The 19,682-nt window shown below is 34.0% G+C and overlaps 3 protein-coding genes across 3 annotated transcripts in view; 2 read left to right on the forward strand and 1 right to left on the reverse strand.

Annotated features, from left to right (window-relative positions):
* Positions 1-16,206, reverse strand: part of LOC133199548 (transmembrane protein 184B-like) — a 28,725-nt gene extending 12,519 nt beyond the window's left edge. The window contains exons 1-7 of the mRNA XM_061335366.1: positions 16,128-16,206; positions 14,265-14,498; positions 9,977-10,142; positions 3,628-3,718; positions 2,923-2,998; positions 2,741-2,832; positions 912-1,081 (exon numbers count right to left, since the gene is read on the reverse strand). Of these exons, the coding sequence (XP_061191350.1) occupies positions 912-1,081; positions 2,741-2,832; positions 2,923-2,998; positions 3,628-3,718; positions 9,977-10,142; positions 14,265-14,498 (829 nt within the window). The 5' untranslated portion in view covers positions 16,128-16,206. The remainder of the gene's footprint in view (positions 1-911; positions 1,082-2,740; positions 2,833-2,922; positions 2,999-3,627; positions 3,719-9,976; positions 10,143-14,264; positions 14,499-16,127) is intronic.
* Positions 16,207-17,374: 1,168 nt separating this feature from the next.
* LOC133199547 (DNA ligase 1-like) overlaps positions 17,375-19,682 on the forward strand; it is a 28,867-nt gene continuing 26,559 nt past the window's right edge. Inside the window, exon 1 of the mRNA XM_061335365.1 lies at positions 17,375-17,413. Coding sequence (XP_061191349.1) covers positions 17,397-17,413 — 17 coding nt within the window. The 5' untranslated portion in view covers positions 17,375-17,396. The remainder of the gene's footprint in view (positions 17,414-19,682) is intronic.
* LOC133199367 (radial spoke head 1 homolog) lies at positions 17,743-19,183 on the forward strand. The gene is made up of 2 exons (XM_061335175.1): positions 17,743-18,550; positions 18,693-19,183. The coding sequence occupies exons 1-2, from the start codon at positions 17,845-17,847 to the stop codon at positions 18,932-18,934; spliced, it is 948 nt and encodes a 315-aa protein (XP_061191159.1). The 5' UTR covers positions 17,743-17,844; the 3' UTR covers positions 18,935-19,183.

The raw sequence follows: 19,682 nt of genomic DNA on the forward strand, positions 1-19,682 counted from the left end.
AACCCCTGACCATGGGGCCATGAAATTCACAATTTTGGAAGAGGCACTCTTGCTCATCATAACTATGTACTTAATTCATCGGCTTAATACCCAGGAGCAGAGGAGAAGATTTTCAAAGAATTAATGCATTTTCACTATATATTTATTAGAGCCCCGCCCTAACACCAGAACTCCTGACCCAGGGGCCATGAAATTCACAATTTTGGAAGAGGCACTTTTGCTCATCATTACTATGTACTTAATTCATCGGCTTGATATCTAGGAGCAGAGGAGAAGATTTTTAAAGAATTAATGCATTTTCACTATATAATCATTAGAGCCCGCCCTAGAACCAGAACCCCTGACCCTGGGGCCATGAATTTCAAAATTTTGGTAGAGGGCTCAATGCTTATTACAATCATGCCAACAGTTTGACTGCTTGATGTCCAGGAGTAAAGAAGAAGATTTTTAAAGATTGCATTAATTTTGATGGTTTTAGCCCCACCCCTCAGGCCCCAGGGGGGCAGGGGCCATGAATTTCACAATTTTTACTCCCCTTCACCTATAGATGCTATATGCCAAAATTGGTTGAAATTGGTTCAGTGGTTCCAGAGAAGAAGCTAAAAATGTTCAAAAGTTTACGACCGATTGACGACGAACAACGTACGACGAACGATGACAGACAAAAACAGATAGCAATAGGTCACCTGAGTGACTCAGGTGACCTAAAAAGGGAAAGCAATGTCTCTATTAATTTTTTGATTTATTGAACATCTTAATTGCATGGAAACTAGTGTTGGGACAACAATCTGATATATAAATGATAATGTATCGTGATGACGACCACAATATCGTGATATGTATCACATTATAGGGTACCTGTACCATACCAACCCCAAAGAAAGCACATGAAAGTTTCAAACTTGGTGTACCTTGCCAGAATGACAGGAAAATGACAGATTTGACAGTGAGGAACTTCCAGACAGGATCATAAGGACTCAAAAGTTCTCTTGTGGCAAAATAAAACAGGAAGAGGGCATACAGGGCAAGGCTGACCGATGTGTTGTATATCAGGGTAATGTACAGGAACCCAGAGGAGGGGCTGAAAGATAAAAATAGACACGACTAAAGCAATACAAATATACATATATGTATGCAGAGCTCCAGATAAGGTGCGTATTTGCAGAAATACGCATTGAATTTTACAAAATACGCATTGAAAATTAAAACTGGGTGTACAGTTATGCATTAGCAATCGTAGATAAGCATTACACCACGAAAGTACTGCGTGCGATGGTTTGAATAATAAAAGTACGACTTAGTTAACGATATGAATTGAGGTTAATTTTAACTCAGTGTTTGATTTTTCTCAAAACGAAATACTGATTTAAATGCGTTTTATCAACCAGGAATATTCAAGTAATGGCAACGACGATTTCCATTTATGGAGAAAGAATCAAAGATTTAGATTAAAATCGATTTCTTTAAATAGAAAGACTATGCACTAGGCATACTTACATGTACTTTTAAGCATGCACACAAAAGCTTGTGTCGTCTACATAAGATGATATTGTAACAAGTGTAATACATAAGTAAAGAAAACAATGTTACCTAGAAAACAAACGATAGTTGGAGGAATAAAGTCTTAGCTGGAGAAAAAAAGTTTGTACTGCAATGTTATCAAAGAGGACATGATGTGTAAGGGGAAAAAAACCTAGTGAAGATCATATTAAAACCATATCGAAAAAAAAAAAAAACGAGCTCTGTTTAATATCAAGACCAATTAAATAAATACCATTAAATAAATTGCTGTAGAGGGACATTACGCATAACATGTATTTGAATTTACCGATCAAGATTTCCCTTAGATTCTCTAGAGTTTTTCTGTTTAGTAGGACTGTTACACACGGTTTGTACACAATTTTTTTTTATTATGGGTTCATCTGATTTCTCTCAATTGCCATATTAATGAAGATTTTTTTTTCTCTCGGTTTACTCTTGTTACGATATCGTCTTAAATAAAGGAAAAGTTTTATGTGCCTATGGTAACTTAACCTACTGTATGATCTTCCTTCTCAAAAAAGAACATTCAGTTTTAGCAAAAAGTCTAATGGATATATTTTTAAAATTTATTTAAATGAATGCAGGAACTGTCCTTTGTAGTATTTTTTCCTTTCATCTTCTAAAACACTTATATTTCGATAACAAGCTCAAAATCAAAATAGATGTCAAAACATTATATATTAACAAAATACTCTTAAATCATGATCAATTTGCTGAAAATCAAAATCTGCATTTAATGGAAAATCAGGGAGTAAATACACTTTGGGGTAAAAAATTATCTGGAGCTCTGTGTATGTACATAACAAAGCTCCCTTTATCTGTTAAAACTTCTTTATTATCATTGTTCTGATCAACTGATTTTGTCTTTGCATCATTTCCCCTGGAAAATTGATTAATTGATCTCAAAATTCAGTACTATGTCGAGAAATGATCAACAAATTAACTAGAGGTACAGAGAACACTGAGCTTACAAAATGACACCCCTGCCTTTCAGGCAGTGCCTGAGAAACTATAGAATAAGATTATTTTTTTTTGGCCTAATCCCAACTCACCTCTTAATATACTGAACATAACAGAAGTAGTCATGTCATATTCATTTTTTGTACTTAGAAATAGATCAGATTTGGTCTTTGCTGCTAGTGAGAATTGATTGTTTGGTGAACTAACAGATATTGTTTTATTCTACATTTAAACTTACGAGAAGTTTCCATCCTTGTAGAGACCGAATGCTTGTAAAATCAGGGTAATCACAGCCATTACTGGTTTAACAATACAGAACTGCAGGGTGGCCTACAAATCCAACCAAATAATAAATTATACACAGTACTGCAGTCAGTGGTTGATTACAGAGTTGTTTTGCTACATCTAGGGACATCTTACCTGTTTACAGAATCGGAGAAATCCAATGGTGTACTGTTGTCCAGCTAAACAGCAGGTACACCAGATCCAACTGGACCTACATTTGTAATGAAAGCAGCATTTTAATAAGTCATATATCTACAACTAGTCTGCCTTTAAATCAAAAACATACCCTTAATTCATACACTTATATACATAAATAAATCAATAACTGATATGTAACATATTTCATTTTATATTTCAGTACAGTGTTCGTCTCTCAGTCTCAATATTTAGTAAGTTTTGTATAAATTAGAATCATCAATGTCATCATTAACTTTAACAATAAATTATATTTATGCACAGAGCTTTCAAAAAGATTAGAAATAGGTGGTTACTTTTAAAAACTAGGAAGTACCTTGTGGAAGCAAATTTAATCAAATATGTTATTGAATTTCTCTCCATTGTATATCCGGTAAAGTCCTGGTTTCAGAAGGGTAAAAGTACCAGGTACTGGTAGATTTTGAAAGGCCTGCATGCATGTTTTAAGTTATGCAAATATGGACTTTTGAGATTAATACAGTTTCATTGATATTAACCATAAAAAGAAGAATACTGGGCAAGAAAAGTGGAGGCCAAAATTGATATTTTTATTGTCAATATCCAACTATATTAACCACTTCAAAAGTCCATAATAACATTATCATAAATTCTACAATTGAATGTAGTTATGATAATTAAACTCACTTGATTGGTTTTCCTCTGATTTCTGACATAATGGAGCTCTCTCCTCCTAGATATTCATAGCACAGACTCAGAAAACTGTAGATTACAAATGCTGCAAAATCAAAAATAAATACCATGAAATTATAATGAGGACTGTTTATCTATTTCTTTGCTATTTGAATTTGAGAGACTTGCATCAAAATATATAAATTGTCCTCAACTATTTATGATTATTCAAACATCCTTAAAGCTGATACTTTAGGTAATCTTGCTCATTATAACACTCAAATATAACTACTATACAAGATAAGTCACATTTTCTCCCTAAAAAATTAAAAAAGGTATTTGTATACTCCTCTGTGTTTACATTTCCAAATAGTTTTCCCTAAGATTCTTTACAAAACATAGGTAATCAAAGATTACGAAGCTCACCTCGACGAATGTTATCTGTAAGTAATGCAAATTTCACATCATATTTTTTTTCCAGTTAGTGTACATCCAAAGATCAATATCCATGCAAGTTTGATTTAAGTAGGACTTACAGTAACTTGGAAATAGACCTGCTCAAAAACTTTTAACCTGTTAACTACTCAAGAAAATTTTGGTCCGTTCCAAAATCCAAAGCAAGTCTGGAAGTTTTCATCCTTAGATGCACAATCTATACAAAGTTTATCATAACAGGCCATAATATTATATAGCTACTCCAAAAAATTATCTTGGTCACTCATCTGGAAAATGTAGGTCAGATTCAGAATCCAAAGCAAGTCTGGAAGTATCCATCCCTAGATACATCATCCATGCTAATTTGGTTAAAATATGGTTAAAATTCACTCATGTGGAAAATCTAGGTTAGATCCAGCATCCGAAGCAGGTGAGTTACTGTACATCCCTAGATGCATCATCCATGAAAGTTTGGTCCAGGTAGGGCTTATAGTTACTTTGGAAAGGACCTGCTCCAAAATCTTTAACCTGGTCACTCATCTGGAAAATCTAGGTCATATCCAGCATCCCAATCAAGTTTAGTAGTGTCCATCCCTGGATGCATCATCCATGCAAGTTTGGTCCAGGTAGGGCTTATAGTTACTTGGGAATGGACCTGCTCGCAAAACTTTAACCTGGTCACTCTTGTGGAAAATCTAGGTCAGATCCAGCATCAGAAGCAAGTGTGGTAGTGTCCATCTCTAGATGCATCATCCATGCAAGTTTGGTCCAGGTAGGGCTTATAGTTACTTTGGAAAGGACCTGCTCCAAAATCTTTAACCTGGTCACTCATGTGGAAAATCTAGGTCAGATCCAGCATCCCAATCAAGTTTGGTAGTGTCCATCCCTAGATGCATCATCCATGCAAGTTTGGTCCAGGTAGGGCTTATAGTTACTTGGGAACAGACCTGCTCCAAAAACTTTAACCTGGTCACTCATGTGGAAAATCTTGGTCAGATCCAGCATCCGAAGCAAGTGTGGTAGTGTCCATCCCTAGATGCATCATCCATGCAAGTTTGGTCCAGGTAGGGCTTATAGTTACTTGGGAATGGACTTACTCCTAAAACTTTAACCAGGACGCCGACGCTAACACCGACACCGACGCCGGGGGTATAGCATAAGCTCATCTTGACTTCGTCGAGGTGAGCTAAAAAGGAAACTGCTCATTTTCTCAGGAACTAGCCTGGATAAGCATGACTATCTCCATCGTTACATCATAATTCTGTACTTGATGTCAAAACTATAGTGCAAACTATTTTAAAAATTCAAAAACTAAAAGTCTCTGATGAGTCTGTAGCTCTCCTGGTGTGTACTTATGATAACGAAAGATGTATTTAAGAAATAAAGTCCGCGTTTTCGTGAATGTTGCAGGATAACCTACGAGGTTGGGAAATGTTGTTTGAAATATAAAAGCCAAAGCGTTAGCAGAGGCTTTTATTTTGGTTGATTTTTTGCATCATATTTTCGAGTGTGTTTTTGACGACCTGTACATTACAAATATAATTTCTCATTTAAATCAATTTCCAAATCTTCCAAGGAAATGTTAGTTGCTTCCAAGTAGTCCTGGATGATTCTCAGATACACAAATATTAAATTTTATGAGTTCTTGCTATTCCTATTATCCAAAAGTTGGTCAATCTCCCCGTCCGAGGTGTCTGCAAATCTTTTTACCTGTTGTATATTTGACTTAAACGATAAACTATTGTGATGTCACATTGTTTTTGGAGTCGGGAAGGTTAAATTATGTCCCTTTTTATAAATCTTCCAATCAAATGAATTTGACAGAAAAGGTAGGAAAATTCTCTATGAATTATTCCTAGCCGGTCAATGGAAAAAAAAAATATTGAATGGTCAATTTTTTGGATGGACTAATATTTCAATTATTGACTGTTCGTCTATATAGTTATATAGAGAGAGTATCTTACTGCATCTATCTAAGTATAGTCTACTTGTGTACCAAATCTTGTTGAAATCATATTTAAACTGTAGAAGGAAGAATCATACACAAATTTTCTATTTTTTGTAACCATGGCAACACCATTTGCCTTAATCAAAAACCAATAGAGTTATGTTGTATCTTAGCATTATCTACTTGTGTACCAAGTCTTACTGAAATCAAACAGAAACTGTAATTTCACAGAAAGAAGAAGGTATGGTTTTAGCTTTATTGTGCCCTAAAAATTCAATACTTTCAAAAAGTTTTGAAACTGGCTTAAACATTTGTTGAGTATATGACAGTGATAAATCAGGAAAAAATATAGCATGAAAGAGTACCATTCTGGAAATATGACGTCATTAATTTGATGCATTTCTCTATTTTAAACAGAAAAAGCCTCAAAATGACCCGTTTCAAGGGTTATTTTCCTTAAGAAAATAGTGTCCACAGCCGTCGCCCACCTTTATTTTCGGATATGTTGTGTAAAATTCTTTGAAAAATCACATATCTCAAAATCTTTGTGGGCGATGCCTGTGTACAAAATCATCTGAGAGAAAATTCCATTGAAAATTGGTGTCTTCTGCAACTTTTCAAGGAAATACGGGAAAATGCAAAAGTTTATGACGTCACAATTAGCATTTAGAAGATCATGTGAGAAAAATGATTTGTATGATCTTTCTGCGTGTAATTTCAATGATTCAGAAATCATGAGTTTTAATTTTTTACATTACTTTCATTCTTAAGAAAAACAGGGCAAAATTTGTATTGAAACCGTACCTTGTTCTTTCTATTTTTAGTAACCATGTCATCACCACTTGGAACTCAAAATCCAATAAACAGAATCACGTATCTTCGCAAAATCTACTGATTTACCAAGAAGTATTGAAATTTAACCAAAAATGTGGGAAAAGAATGGTTTTTAAAGAACTTCACAGAAATTCCTATTTTTTGTAACCATGGCAACACAATGTGACAAAATCAAAAACCAATTTTTTAGAATTACATATGTATCTTAGTATACATGTACTTGTGTACCAAGAAGAGTTGAAATCAGACCAAAACCAAAGGAAGAGTAGCCTTTTGAAAGAACTTCAAAGAATTTTCTATTTTTAGTACCCATGGCAACATTGTTTATCCCAATCAAAAACCAATATTGAGAGTTATGTATCTTAGTATAGTCTACTTGTGTACTAAGTTTTACTGAAATCAGACTAAAACTGTAGAAGGAATAGTGTTTTGAAAAATTGTTCACAGACAGATAGAGAGACGATGGACACCTTACCAATACATGAGCTCATCTGGTCTCTGACCAGTAGAGCTATAATAAATGAATGACATAATCTATGGCCAGTCATCAGATGAATAATAACATATGAATTTTTAAAAAATTAAAATTTTTGATAATTCACAAGGTACATAATCTACATACTAGTTCATATCCTCATGAATTATGATAAAAAACAAGAGGCCCATGGGCAACATCGCTCACCTGAGCACATTGGCTAGACTAAGGCACAAATCAGTTCAGTAATGAACAGGGGGGGGGGGGGGGGGGGGCTTGAATTTTAAACTACCTGATGATGCTTCCATGTCAATATAACAAATGAATTTGTTGTCCTTGAGAAGATTTTAAAAGAATTTTCCCATTTCTTTCTTTGTAAAAATTTGATCCCCCATTGTAGCTCCCCCTATCTCTGGGGTCATCAATTGAACAAACTTGAATCTACATTACCTGAGGATGCTTCCATATCAATAAGACTAACATAGCTTTTCTGTTCTTGAGAAGAAATTTTTATTCTATATGTTCTTATGTAAAACTTTCGATCCCCCATTGGGCCCCACCCTACCCTGGGGGTCATGATTTGAACAAACTTGAATCTACACTACCTGAGGATGCTTACATATAGATATGACTCTTCATGGCTTTACTGTTCTTGAGAAGAAGATTTTTAAACTTTTTTCCTATATATTTCTATGTAAAACTTTGATCCTCCATTGTGGCCCCGCCTTACCCCCGGGGGTCATGATTTGAACAAACTTGAATCTACACTACCTGGGGATGCTTCCATATAAATATGACCAATCATGGCTTTGCTGTTCTTGAGAAGAAGATTTTTAAAGATTTTTCCTATATATTTCTATGTAAAACTTTGATCCTCCATTGTGGTCCCGCCCTACCCCCGGGGGTCATGATTTGAACAAAATTGAATCTACACTTCCTGAGGATGCTTACATATAAATATGTCTCTTCATGGCTTTACTGTTCTTGAAAAGAAGATTTTTAAAGATTTTTCCTATATATTTCTATGTAAAACTTTGATCCTCCATTGTAGTCCCGCCCTACCCCCGGGGGTCATGATTTGAACAAACTTGAATCTACACTTCCTGAGGATGCTTACATATAAATATGACTCTTCATGGCTTTACTGTTCTTGAGAAGAAGATTTTTAAAGATTTTTCCTATATATTTCCATGTAAAACTTTGATCCTCCATTGTGGCCCCGCCCTACCCCCGGGGGTCATGATTTGTTAACTTGAATCTATACTACCTGGGGATGCTTCCATATAAATATGACCAATCATGGCTTTGCTGTTCTTGAGAAGAAGATTTTTAAAGATTTTTTCCTATATATTTCTATGTAAAACTTTGATCCTCCATTGTGGCCCCGCCCTACCCCCGGGGGTCATGATTTGAACAAAATTGAATCTACACTTCCTGAGGATGCTTCCATATAAATATGACTCTTCAAGGCTTTACTGTTCTTGAAAAGAAGATTTTTAAAGATTTTTCCTATATATTTCTATGTAAAACTTTGATCCTCCATTGTGGTCCCGCCCTACCCCCGGGGGTCATGATTTGAACAAACTTGATTCTACACTACCTGAGGATGCTTCCATATAAATATGACTCTTCATGGCTTTACTGTTCTTGAGAAGAAGATTTTTAAAGATTTTTCCTATATATTCCTATGTAAAACTTTGATCCTCCATTGTGGCTCCGCCCTACCCCCGGGGGTCATGATTTGAACAAACTTGAATCTACACTACCTGGGGATGCTTCCATATGAGTTTCATCTTTCCTGGCCCTGTGGTTCTTGAGAAGAAGATTTTTAAAAGATACTATTCATTTTTCACTAATTCTTAATTATCTCCCCTTGAAAGAGGGCGTGGCCCTTCATTTGAACAAACTTGAATCCCCTTCACCCAAGGATGCTTTGTGGCAAGTTTGGTTGAAATTGGCCCAGTGGTTCTTGAGAAGAAGTTGAAAATGTGAAAAGTTTACAGACAGACGGACAGACGGACTACAGACAAAATGTGATCAGAAAAGCTCACTTGAGCTTTCAGCTCAGGTGAGCTAAAAATAAAATTCATTTCTTAAATGCCCCTGTGGTCTACAATGCATAATATGAAGAACTGAACCTCCCTCTGAAAGAAAAAGTCAACTGCTAAAGGTATCTTTATCCAAACACTCAAAGACATAAACAATATTTTATGATGCTCAAATAATTTTTCATGTTTTTTTTTCCTGACCAAAAGAAGCTCAAGTTTTTACTGGTAAATGTACAAACAATGTATAACTTTTTATACACACTCTTTAACTTGTTAGCACTTAGGCTGGAATTCATATTCTAAACTACCTCTGTCAAACCTATTCTTGACAATAATGCCATGCACACCAGTTACGATGTTTTAAACAGTGACTCCTGCATGGCCTCTTTTTAGCTTCTAATTACTGCTAGTACATAATTGGTCATAAATTTATAGGCACATTTGATTACATCAAGCATTATTTTTTAGGAGGAATATTGTGCCATTTTTTGTTGCCATGACTTCTAATATACCAACAAATTATGTGTTAGGTATTGATTTTCAGTTTCCTTTTTCTCACTACTTAGATATACATACTTTTAGTGTTTCCTATTGGTTTCATTTTTCTCAACATAACACACTCACCCTCATAACAATCTCTTACACTGTCAAAGTACACATAGTAGTTGTCATTGTTAAAGAACATCAGGCTTAGGAAGGAATCAAATGAGTAAATAGGAACAATAAAGAGAATCCGTACAATCCAGCGCTGCTCATTTGGGCAGGTATAATATCGGAGATGGAGATAAATCTGCAAAAACAAAACAGGTCTAGTGTCAATTTACTGTTTAACACTGCCACAAAATCAGAATATATATTACTATGTGTATGTTTATAGATTATTAGACTGAAATGCATGAACTGATGCCCTCTTTAATGATTTGCAGGTTATCATGAAAATATACTTCTCTTATCCTTGAAAGCAAAATTTTTTTATGGAACTGAACTTTTTCTAAAAATATTTTTTGTATAACTATTATATTATAAATAGCTTTCTTAGTTTAATATGTATTAAAAGTCTGTATAATATATACACAGATTCTCTATTTGTCTCTTGACTGTATATAATTAGGTATGAAATCAGGCTTCTCTAATTAGCATGTGTTATCCCTTTACAAACACAATTCTGTTAAACTGTCACTGCAGGCAGAATTGCGAATAACATTATTATTGGAAGAATATGTCCGTGATGTAAGGACATGTTTTCTCGCTATAAATATATGTACTCCATTAGTAAGGACCAGAATCTAGTGATATCCTAAACATATAGTCTTGACACTCTCTTACATGCATGGTAATTCAAAAAAAAAAATTTTATTAACATCAAAATAGTAAAAGCAAAAGTTTAGATCCATCTTGAGCCACCATCCTCTGTTTAATAAAAAGGCAGAATGTAAGATGAGAGGACGAGGTTATAATCATTTTTATTGATAGTACTATCTTATAGCCTGTTTATAGGTAATGACAGTCTTTTGTCAATTAATGACCTAAACAAGCGGGGTCACAGACCGCAGTAAACAAAACATACACCACTATCTATAATAGATTTATTCGCTGAAACCATGGTTATTAATCACTGCAGTTTGAGAATATGGACTTTTGAACCATGTAGAAAACACTCTTCTACCAAATGATGATCAAACTCACACATTTAAAAAAAATCATAAGAATTATTGATACAAAAGTGTATAAAATAAAAAAATGAGTAGTAAAAACTAGGGATGTCAAATCAGTCAATTTTTGATAATCGGTTACTCGGACGTTTTTCTGATTGAGTACCTGGGTACTCGGTAAAAATGTAAATACAAGTTTGTTCATTTTTAATTGTTAATTTGTTAAACCCAAAAGCTGTTTTTATCACATTTGATGAATGTATATAAACATGGAGTCCAACGAAAATGATTTTTGGTACTAAATTTATTTATTAAAATAAACACAAATGATGCAATTAATACATAAAAAATCACAAATGGTTTACAGTTCTTGTTTAGGATCTATTTCATCAAAAGGACGACAATCTGTTGCGTAGGTTTGTGATGATTAGATTAGCGAAAGAGAAGGAACGGATCTTATAATTGTTTGGATCGCTAGTCAAATATTTCTTCATATGTTGGTTGTTTCCCCAGTATACACTACACTTACCGTGGAAACTGACTTTAAACATTTTTTTGAATCTTTACTTATTTTGAAGTGGGTAGTGGCATTTCTATGCATGTCCAATTTCGCTGCCGTATATTAACTAAATAATTTAAAAATGATTTGAAAATAATAGACCATATTAAACGATGTTCACTGAAAAACAATCATTTGAAGCCATCAAAAAATTAAGGACCACAATACTGTGGAATCATCATTGTTCGTGGGGGATCAATGTTCGTGGATTTCGTGGGTAACCCTTACCAACGAATTTACATCCTCAAGAACAATTATTTTGTCAACGTACTGATTAATTAAATGTACCAAATAAACAAGCTGCCCACGAAATTACATCCCCACGAACCAATAAAATTTTGCTTGCCCACGAACATTGACTCCCAAGAATTTAAATGATTCCACAGAAGGTAAGAACAGCTGTGTACCAGGTGATTGGTCACTAATTACTGTATATACACACCCACAGGCAATATCGGGTGTTTACATGTGTAGATGGCGACGCTCTAATTACCCGTATGCATATTTAAGTTATTTTTTGATAAGTTTTTGATAAAAATATGTACTTTAAAATAAGAAAAAATACACATCTGAATAACTGAGTACCAATTTTAGTATTCGATACTCGGACGTTCGATCGAGTACCTGGTTAACCGGGTACTCATTGACATCCCTAGTAAAAACATAAAAATACATTCCGAATTATTGCTTTAGATGTTAAAAGTTTTCTTTACAATGATAAATACTTTTGTATTCAGCCTGTATAATAAATCACACAGGATTATCATGATTATAAAAATTCTTTCAGTGTTCCAAACTTTCATTGTTATCATGCAGTGTTATTAGTCTGTAATTGTTGCCATGGTTATACAGTGAGTAGTATTTCTGTAGAGATTACACTCACATTGATCAATATAGCCCTGACTCCTATAGAAATCAATAACATCAGCAATAACTCTGTTATAGACTTGACCAGGCTGTCATTTTGTTCCTTTGTTAATTAAACAAGAATGTCACTGTCACACTTTATCTTCATGTTCCTTCAGAATGACATGTGTATATATATATATATTCTTCATCAAACACACTTACATACATGTACAAAAAAAGATTTCTATGTTTCTTTAACAGTGCATGATTTTTTTTCTTATCAAATAGGCATGAATAAAAGATTTTTTTTTGGTGAAATTAATTTTCATCACTGGCAGTACATATTTAGTATACATTGTGCTTTAGAAAAATCTGATACTGTTGACCCAATAACTTTCATTTCCAACTGGACCACAAAGACTTAAAAATAAGCAACATTGATATAATTATTTCAGTTTATGCTTCATCCAGTATATCATTCTTAGTATTCTGACATTATCTCCTCCAAGGGAAAGTTTTCAATTTAAATTTTATGTCTGTGATAAATGGAATTAAAAGGATTACTAAATCAAGATCATTATCTCAGAGTTTACCATATTGCTCTCAACAGGATGATTCCTCTTAGGAATGAAATCTTTATCTAAACGGTTTGTTAATGCTTCATGAAGCAAGAGAAAGCTTTGTCTAGAAATTTATCCATTTTACAGCTTTTTTGCATCAATATTGAAATAAGGATTGGTAACCAATTTCAGAGTTGTAGGTCAAAGGTCAATGACTAACTGTAATGAGAAGTATTAGCATACCTGATGAGATGTGGATGACATTGTTATCATATCTGATTACTCATGAAGATAGGTTATTTTACCTGATGAACTGTGATGAGGAGTCTTATTTTACACAATGAACTGTAATGAGGAGTATTATTTTACACAATGAACTGTAATGTAGGGGTGAAATGATACGCCTCCTTCACGATACGATAAGTATCGTATAATTTTGTCACAGTACAGTTATTTTTCGATATGATACATTTTGATAGCAGGAAGCAAATTAAACGTTGCTTTATGTTTTGTTTCACTAAATCCCAGTCACTAAATCTACTTGCAGATTGACTAGAAGACACTGATAACAAGGAATTTACTGTTAAAAATTATTTTACAAACTATCCTCAAACATTTACATTTTTAGATTTTAATTATGCTGAGTAGCGTGTTTTACCTATGCCAAACCTGACTGAATAACGATCCTGACCAAAAAATGAAACAAACCAAAAATGGAGATTTTGCACCATGTATCAAACCGAGAAAAAATACAGTCGTGAATCGATACCGCGGTGAAGCGTTTCACCCCTACCGTAATGAGGAGAATAATTTTACCCAATGAACTGTAATGAGGACTCAGGAGTATTATTTTACCTGATGAACTGTAATGAGGAGTATTATTTTACCTGATGAACTATAATGAGGAGTATAATTTTACCCAATGAACTGTAATGAGGAGTATTATTTTACACAATGAACTGTAATGAGGAGTATTATTTTACACAATGAACTGTAATGAGGAGTATTATTTTACACAATGAACTGTAATGAGGAGTATTATTTTACCTGATGAACTGTAATGAGGAGTATTATTTTACCTGATGAACTGTAATGAGGAGTATCATTTTACCTGATGAACTGTAATGAGGAGTATTATTTTACACAATGAACTGTAATGAGGAGTACTATTTTACCTGATGAATTGTAATGAGGAGCATTATTTTACCTGATGAACTGTGATGAGGAATTGAAATGAGGAGTTACTGTATGATTTAACCTGATTAATTATGAAAAAGAGTATTATTTTATACCTGATGAACTGTAATGAGAAGTGCAAGGAATGCAAAAGCTCCACCGATGCCCTGAGCTGCAGCAGTTTGTAGGAAGATGAGGGGTATGTGGGGCAGGGTCCCATTATGTACATCATCAGAGCTGTTGGTGGTAGATGACAGGAATGGCACAGTAGTACTGACAACTGAATGATTACTAGTAGTGCTACTAATTGTAGCTGATGTTGAAGGAGTGGATGTAGTTGTATCGCTCATCTACAACATGAAAAATATATTTTTTACTTCAACTATTTATTTCATGTCAAGGTTGTCAATCAAACCAAAAGGTCTAAGTTCTAGGTCAGAATTTCAGTAACCTAATTACAAACTTCGCTGACAAAATACGGGGTATAGTTTGACTTTCTAATATTATAATATTGATTTCCTGAAAAACTATACAAATCTTCAGACATGAATATCACCTTTGGTGACTTGCATTAAGGGTCAAAATGTCTATAGTTCATAAATTGATCAGAGAAAATGAACTCATGAAAACAACTGTAAGTTAATGAAGGGGTCCTTCCCTATTATTCAGGATGAGCTTGATTTCCTTAGAGTAAGATCATCTCTCTAAAGCATTCCTTTACAGTAAATAAATCCTAGAAAATTTTTCAGCACCTTGGACAATATCTTATTATTTACATTGCAGAGTAGAAATGAAATGAAATAATTACTGCTGTAATAATTGCTAATCTTCATGCATACAGAAAAGAGGTGGGGGACATGGGAAATGAAGGTCTTTTTGTTTTCAAGTATAGTTGTATATTTTGATAAATTCCTGGCTCTATTCAATAAACTTATACTGGTCTCATTTTTGAGAAATGTCACCTTGACCATAATGCAAACACCATTAACATGATTAATTAAAAACAAATACACAAGGACACTAGAAATGGCATTATATACAAAACATTTCTGTGCTGATAAATGCATTTGGAATATGTTAACTCAGATATTATTCTGTTGAGAAACTTCACTTTTTTATATTTATTTTGCATTCAAACATATAATCATCATGATGATGCATGTAATTTATTAACATACTATTCATAACAGAAATCATTCCAATTTCTTCATTTTTACTTTACAAAAAAAATCTTACATGGGCAAAATAGAAATGGCATTTTTATTTTGCTATGAAATCAAAAATTCAAACACTTTATTTTCTGGTTTGTGCATCACATAATTTTAACGCATTGCTATGAAAGTGTTCTGTTGAGAAACAAAGAGTGTGTTCATTTCAAAATCATTGTCAATTTATTTATTGACCCCCCCCCTCCCCACCCCCACCCTGAAAAAAAATATGTATGAAGAATTCCCATAGATTTGAATTATCAGGTATCATTTATGAAAAACATTCTTATTCATAATATATTAATCATTCAACTCTATTATATTTTCCGGGTTTTTTTATGTTGTATCCAGTAAAGCACAAAAAACCCTCACTAATATCATGCTACATAGGATGCTTTATATGTACCCTGCTTAGGATGTGTATAAGTTCATGCTATAACAATATATCCTTGCTATAAAAAGGGTATTCAATTGTCCCAAACCTGCTGAAACAGTGCAAAGATCTATATCAGTATATGCAAGTAAACAGTGGTGTATACCAGCTGTATACCACTATGACGTAATTGTTCATTGATACACAATTCCACACATATAGTTACCATGACAATTGTATAATTTTAATAACATATCTCAAGGTATGGCAGAAATGAGCAAGTAAATACAAAGTTTATAGATGTATGACAGCTCATCAGGACAGATTTAACACACTAAATTCCTTCTACAGATGAATAACCACTATCCGATTCGTTTTCATCATCATTACATACAAACCTCTTCAAAATCCCAATATGCGTTTATGGTTTCATTGCCAAAATAATTTTAGAGATATCACTGCACACAAACTGTCACTCACTCACTGTCCTCTGACCAATATTTCTAATTTTACGGATGTGACGTTTCCAAATTATGACAAATGACGTCTGATTTTGCTAAATCGTTCCTTATTTTATTCGTTTTGATTGTATTGGAACTCATCATTATTAGACTCTTACAAGCGTATTTATGTTGTATTGATATTTTCAGATGACAGAACACTAACAAAGTTGTTAATTCATTTTATAAGAAAGTAAATTTATTTGATCAGAAAGTGTTAAAGAAAATGATAATTAAAAATATTTAGTGATAGCTTGTAACTTTTTATAGTTTTAAAAAAATATTTATTTCTTTATTTTCACACGCATAAAGGCACTATATACTGAACATATCTTATACAAACTCATTTTCTTTTAACTTTTAATAACTTAAAAGTACCTAAAGATGATCCAACTTCACAAGAAATCGTCAATATCTTGGGCTCTCAAGATCATCAGGCGCGTAATATATCAGAAAAAATTGTTATCTTACCTGAAAAAAAAAAGAATTGTCCAAACTCGAAAATCTTATTTCTTGAAAGGGGGGGGGGGTGAGCTTTCTAACTTCAGTTCTTTCCCAACCAAAATTTAATGTTAGTCCGGCATACATTAGCACATTATGACCTGCATGATTACCATGATTTGATCAGCAGTTGACTACACTGCAAAAAGGCGGGGTGGACCAGTCTTTCAATAAACATTTTCAACAGTAAAAGGTCATATTTCAATTCAATTTATTGACATCACCATAATATTATAAAAATGGGGGGGGGGGTTACCCCCCACCCCACCTCGGCCGGATACTACATGCCTGACTCATCACTTTGGTGACCGGGAAGGGGGGCAAATCTATGTGGGCTAATTTTTTCATTTAATTGTGCTCGTTGGAGAAGAGTATATATCTTTTCATTTAAATTATCAATACGATGCTTACATTCAAATGAATTTGTTTCGTGTTTTCTTTAGAAGTTTACCTCATGGGAAGGGGGGTATATGCATATCCTCGTGAAGTAAAATTTTGTTCCATCAAAATGGCTAAACTTATTCGAGTCGAATTGATTTTATGTATAGTTTTGAGCAGTTGAGGATTTCAAGATAAGAAACAACTTACATAAGGAATGAATTAACCAATAAATCTTTAACGTCAAAAAGGTAAGAAAGCTTTTGGCGGGAAATAGCAGCAAAAACAATGCAAAAATCCATAACGTGAGTACAAACAAGCAAACGGATTATAAAATTGTTAAATATGTCTTCATGTTTCCGTTTTTTTCAACTGCAGATGTCACTTTTTTTTTTTATAGTTGTTACATATTTTGAGGTTTATGTTTAACTATTGGAAAAAATTACCTTGCTTTATGGGGGACGAACACGCAGAAAGTCATTAAAAGATTAAAAATTATATTGGAAAAGCAATATAATTCATTAACGATACTAATTGCTCTAATTAAATCGTTTTATAAAAGGAAAAAAAATAGTCTCGCAGTCTGCAGGACCAATCACTCTGAAGAGTTACCGTTCTTGTGACGTGTTCGCGCACGCGAGATTGATCTTGGTAACCATTGTTTACAAGATCCGCCATAGAGTCGCGAGGTTAGCCGTGTTTGGGTTACTGTGAATAACATACACAAAGAGAGAAGATGTCTGATTTTGGGTCTGAAGAGGGTGAGGAGGATCAGGGTCCATACCTTGGAGAATATGAAGGAGGACGAAATGAAAACGAAGAACGGCATGGACATGGAAAAGCAACATTACCAAATCAGGACACATACGAGGGAATGTATGACTGTGGAAAACGACATGGCCAAGGTGTTTATAGATTCAAAAATGGAGCAAGATACATTGGAGAATATTTAAAAAACAGAAAACATGGTCAAGGAACATTCATATATCCAGATGGTTCAAAATATGAAGGAAGCTGGGTAGATGATCAGAGGTGTGGCTTTGGAAAATACTCCTATGTTAATGGTGATACATATGAGGGAGAATGGAAAGATCACCAGCGACATGGTCAAGGTACATACACATATGCTGCAACTGGCACAAAGTATGTAGGCAGGTGGCAAATTGGGAAAAGGGAAGGACATGGCGAACTGATTCATGCAAACCATAAATATGTTGGCGTGTTCAAAGAAGATAAGCCAATGGGAAAAGGAAAATATGTCTTTGATATTGGATGTGAGCAGCATGGAGAATACATTCCTATTGAGCAGGAGAAGGAGGACAAGCTGGATGATGAAGAACCTTCAGCGAATATAATCCCAAAATGGAAGGCTGGCCAAGTTACAGCTATTCATCTGAAAACAGAGGAGGACATGGAGGAAGAGGCCAAAGAACAGGCAGAAGGCAAGTATTAATGACATCATGATTGTAAATCAAGTTATAAACATTTATTGTCAAAGTTGTGCAAAATTTTGAAGTTTCGTAAGTTCTGAATGATTAAACCACACTATTTCATTATGATATATTAAATATTTTAAATACACAGAAGCTGCAGTTGAAAAAGAAAACCAAGAACAAACATCTGAACAGCCTGCAGAATCACAAGGGGAGACAACTGAAGAAAAGAAGGAAGAGAAACCAGAAGGTGGGGAGACCGAGGAAAAGAAAGAAGAAGAACCAGCTCAAGAAACAGCCCCAGAGGGAGGGGAGGAAACCACGGCTGGGGGAGAAGAGGGGGGAAATCAAGAGACAGCTGATGCTCCAAAAGAAGAAACACCAGCAGAATAATTCATATCATTATTTTCATTTAATTAATAGTGAACTATCTGTTTATTCTCTTTTGGAAAAAAAGCAGTTTGAGTATAAGAGTCAACATTGATGGATAATAATGGATATCAGTATTACGATGGCAGGACATGTGTCTTCACTCCTTCATGTTAAATCAGATACATGTGAGAAAAGTAATCTCTCTTTGTGAACAAGCTTTGATCTGTACAAATGAACTGAAATCGTTAATAAATTATTTATCTTTTTTAATCTTTTATTGTCCAGCAGTTTTATAACAACTATATTTAATTGATTAAAATCTACCTGGGTAATTGTAATGCATGGAAAAAAGTTCCTTAAGGTCCTGTATGTTAAATTTGATCATGTGCCAACCTGAATCTTGATCCTGATAAATATTTGAAAAATATACCTTATTTACTTAGATTTATATATGTGACTGACTGACAACGTTAGAATCTTTAACTCATGAAATTATTTATTTTCTGAAATATATTAGGGGAATCTGTTTAACATTCCCATTCAGGGCTTTTAAAAAGAGTAGAAATAGGTGGTACCTTAAAAAAATAGGAGGTACATTGTGGAGGAATGAGTCCAGGTCAGCTAAGTTGTTTTAAATATGCAGCTCACTCAGGGCAAAAGAAATTATGGCCAGTAAATGTAGATTTTGCACACATTGTGTACTCAGTCCTGTATACTTGTCAACTAACATTCAAACATATAATGTTGACGGCAAACTTCAAACTGGATG

The sequence above is a fragment of the Saccostrea echinata genome, unplaced genomic scaffold (assembly GCF_033153115.1).
Source record: "Saccostrea echinata isolate AGI-Se365-2 ecotype Australia unplaced genomic scaffold, CSIRO_AGI_Sech_v1 ptg000034l, whole genome shotgun sequence".
Taxonomy (NCBI): Eukaryota; Metazoa; Mollusca; class Bivalvia; order Ostreida; family Ostreidae; genus Saccostrea; species Saccostrea echinata.

Coding starts and splice junctions, on each gene's coding strand:
- LOC133199367 (XM_061335175.1), top strand. CDS start 17,845: ATGTCTGATTTTGGGTCTGAAGAGGGTGAGGAGGATCAGGGTCCATAC. Junction 18,551..18,692: donor GGCCAAAGAACAGGCAGAAG/GCAAGTATTAAT, acceptor TTAAATACACAG/AAGCTGCAGTTGAAAAAGAA.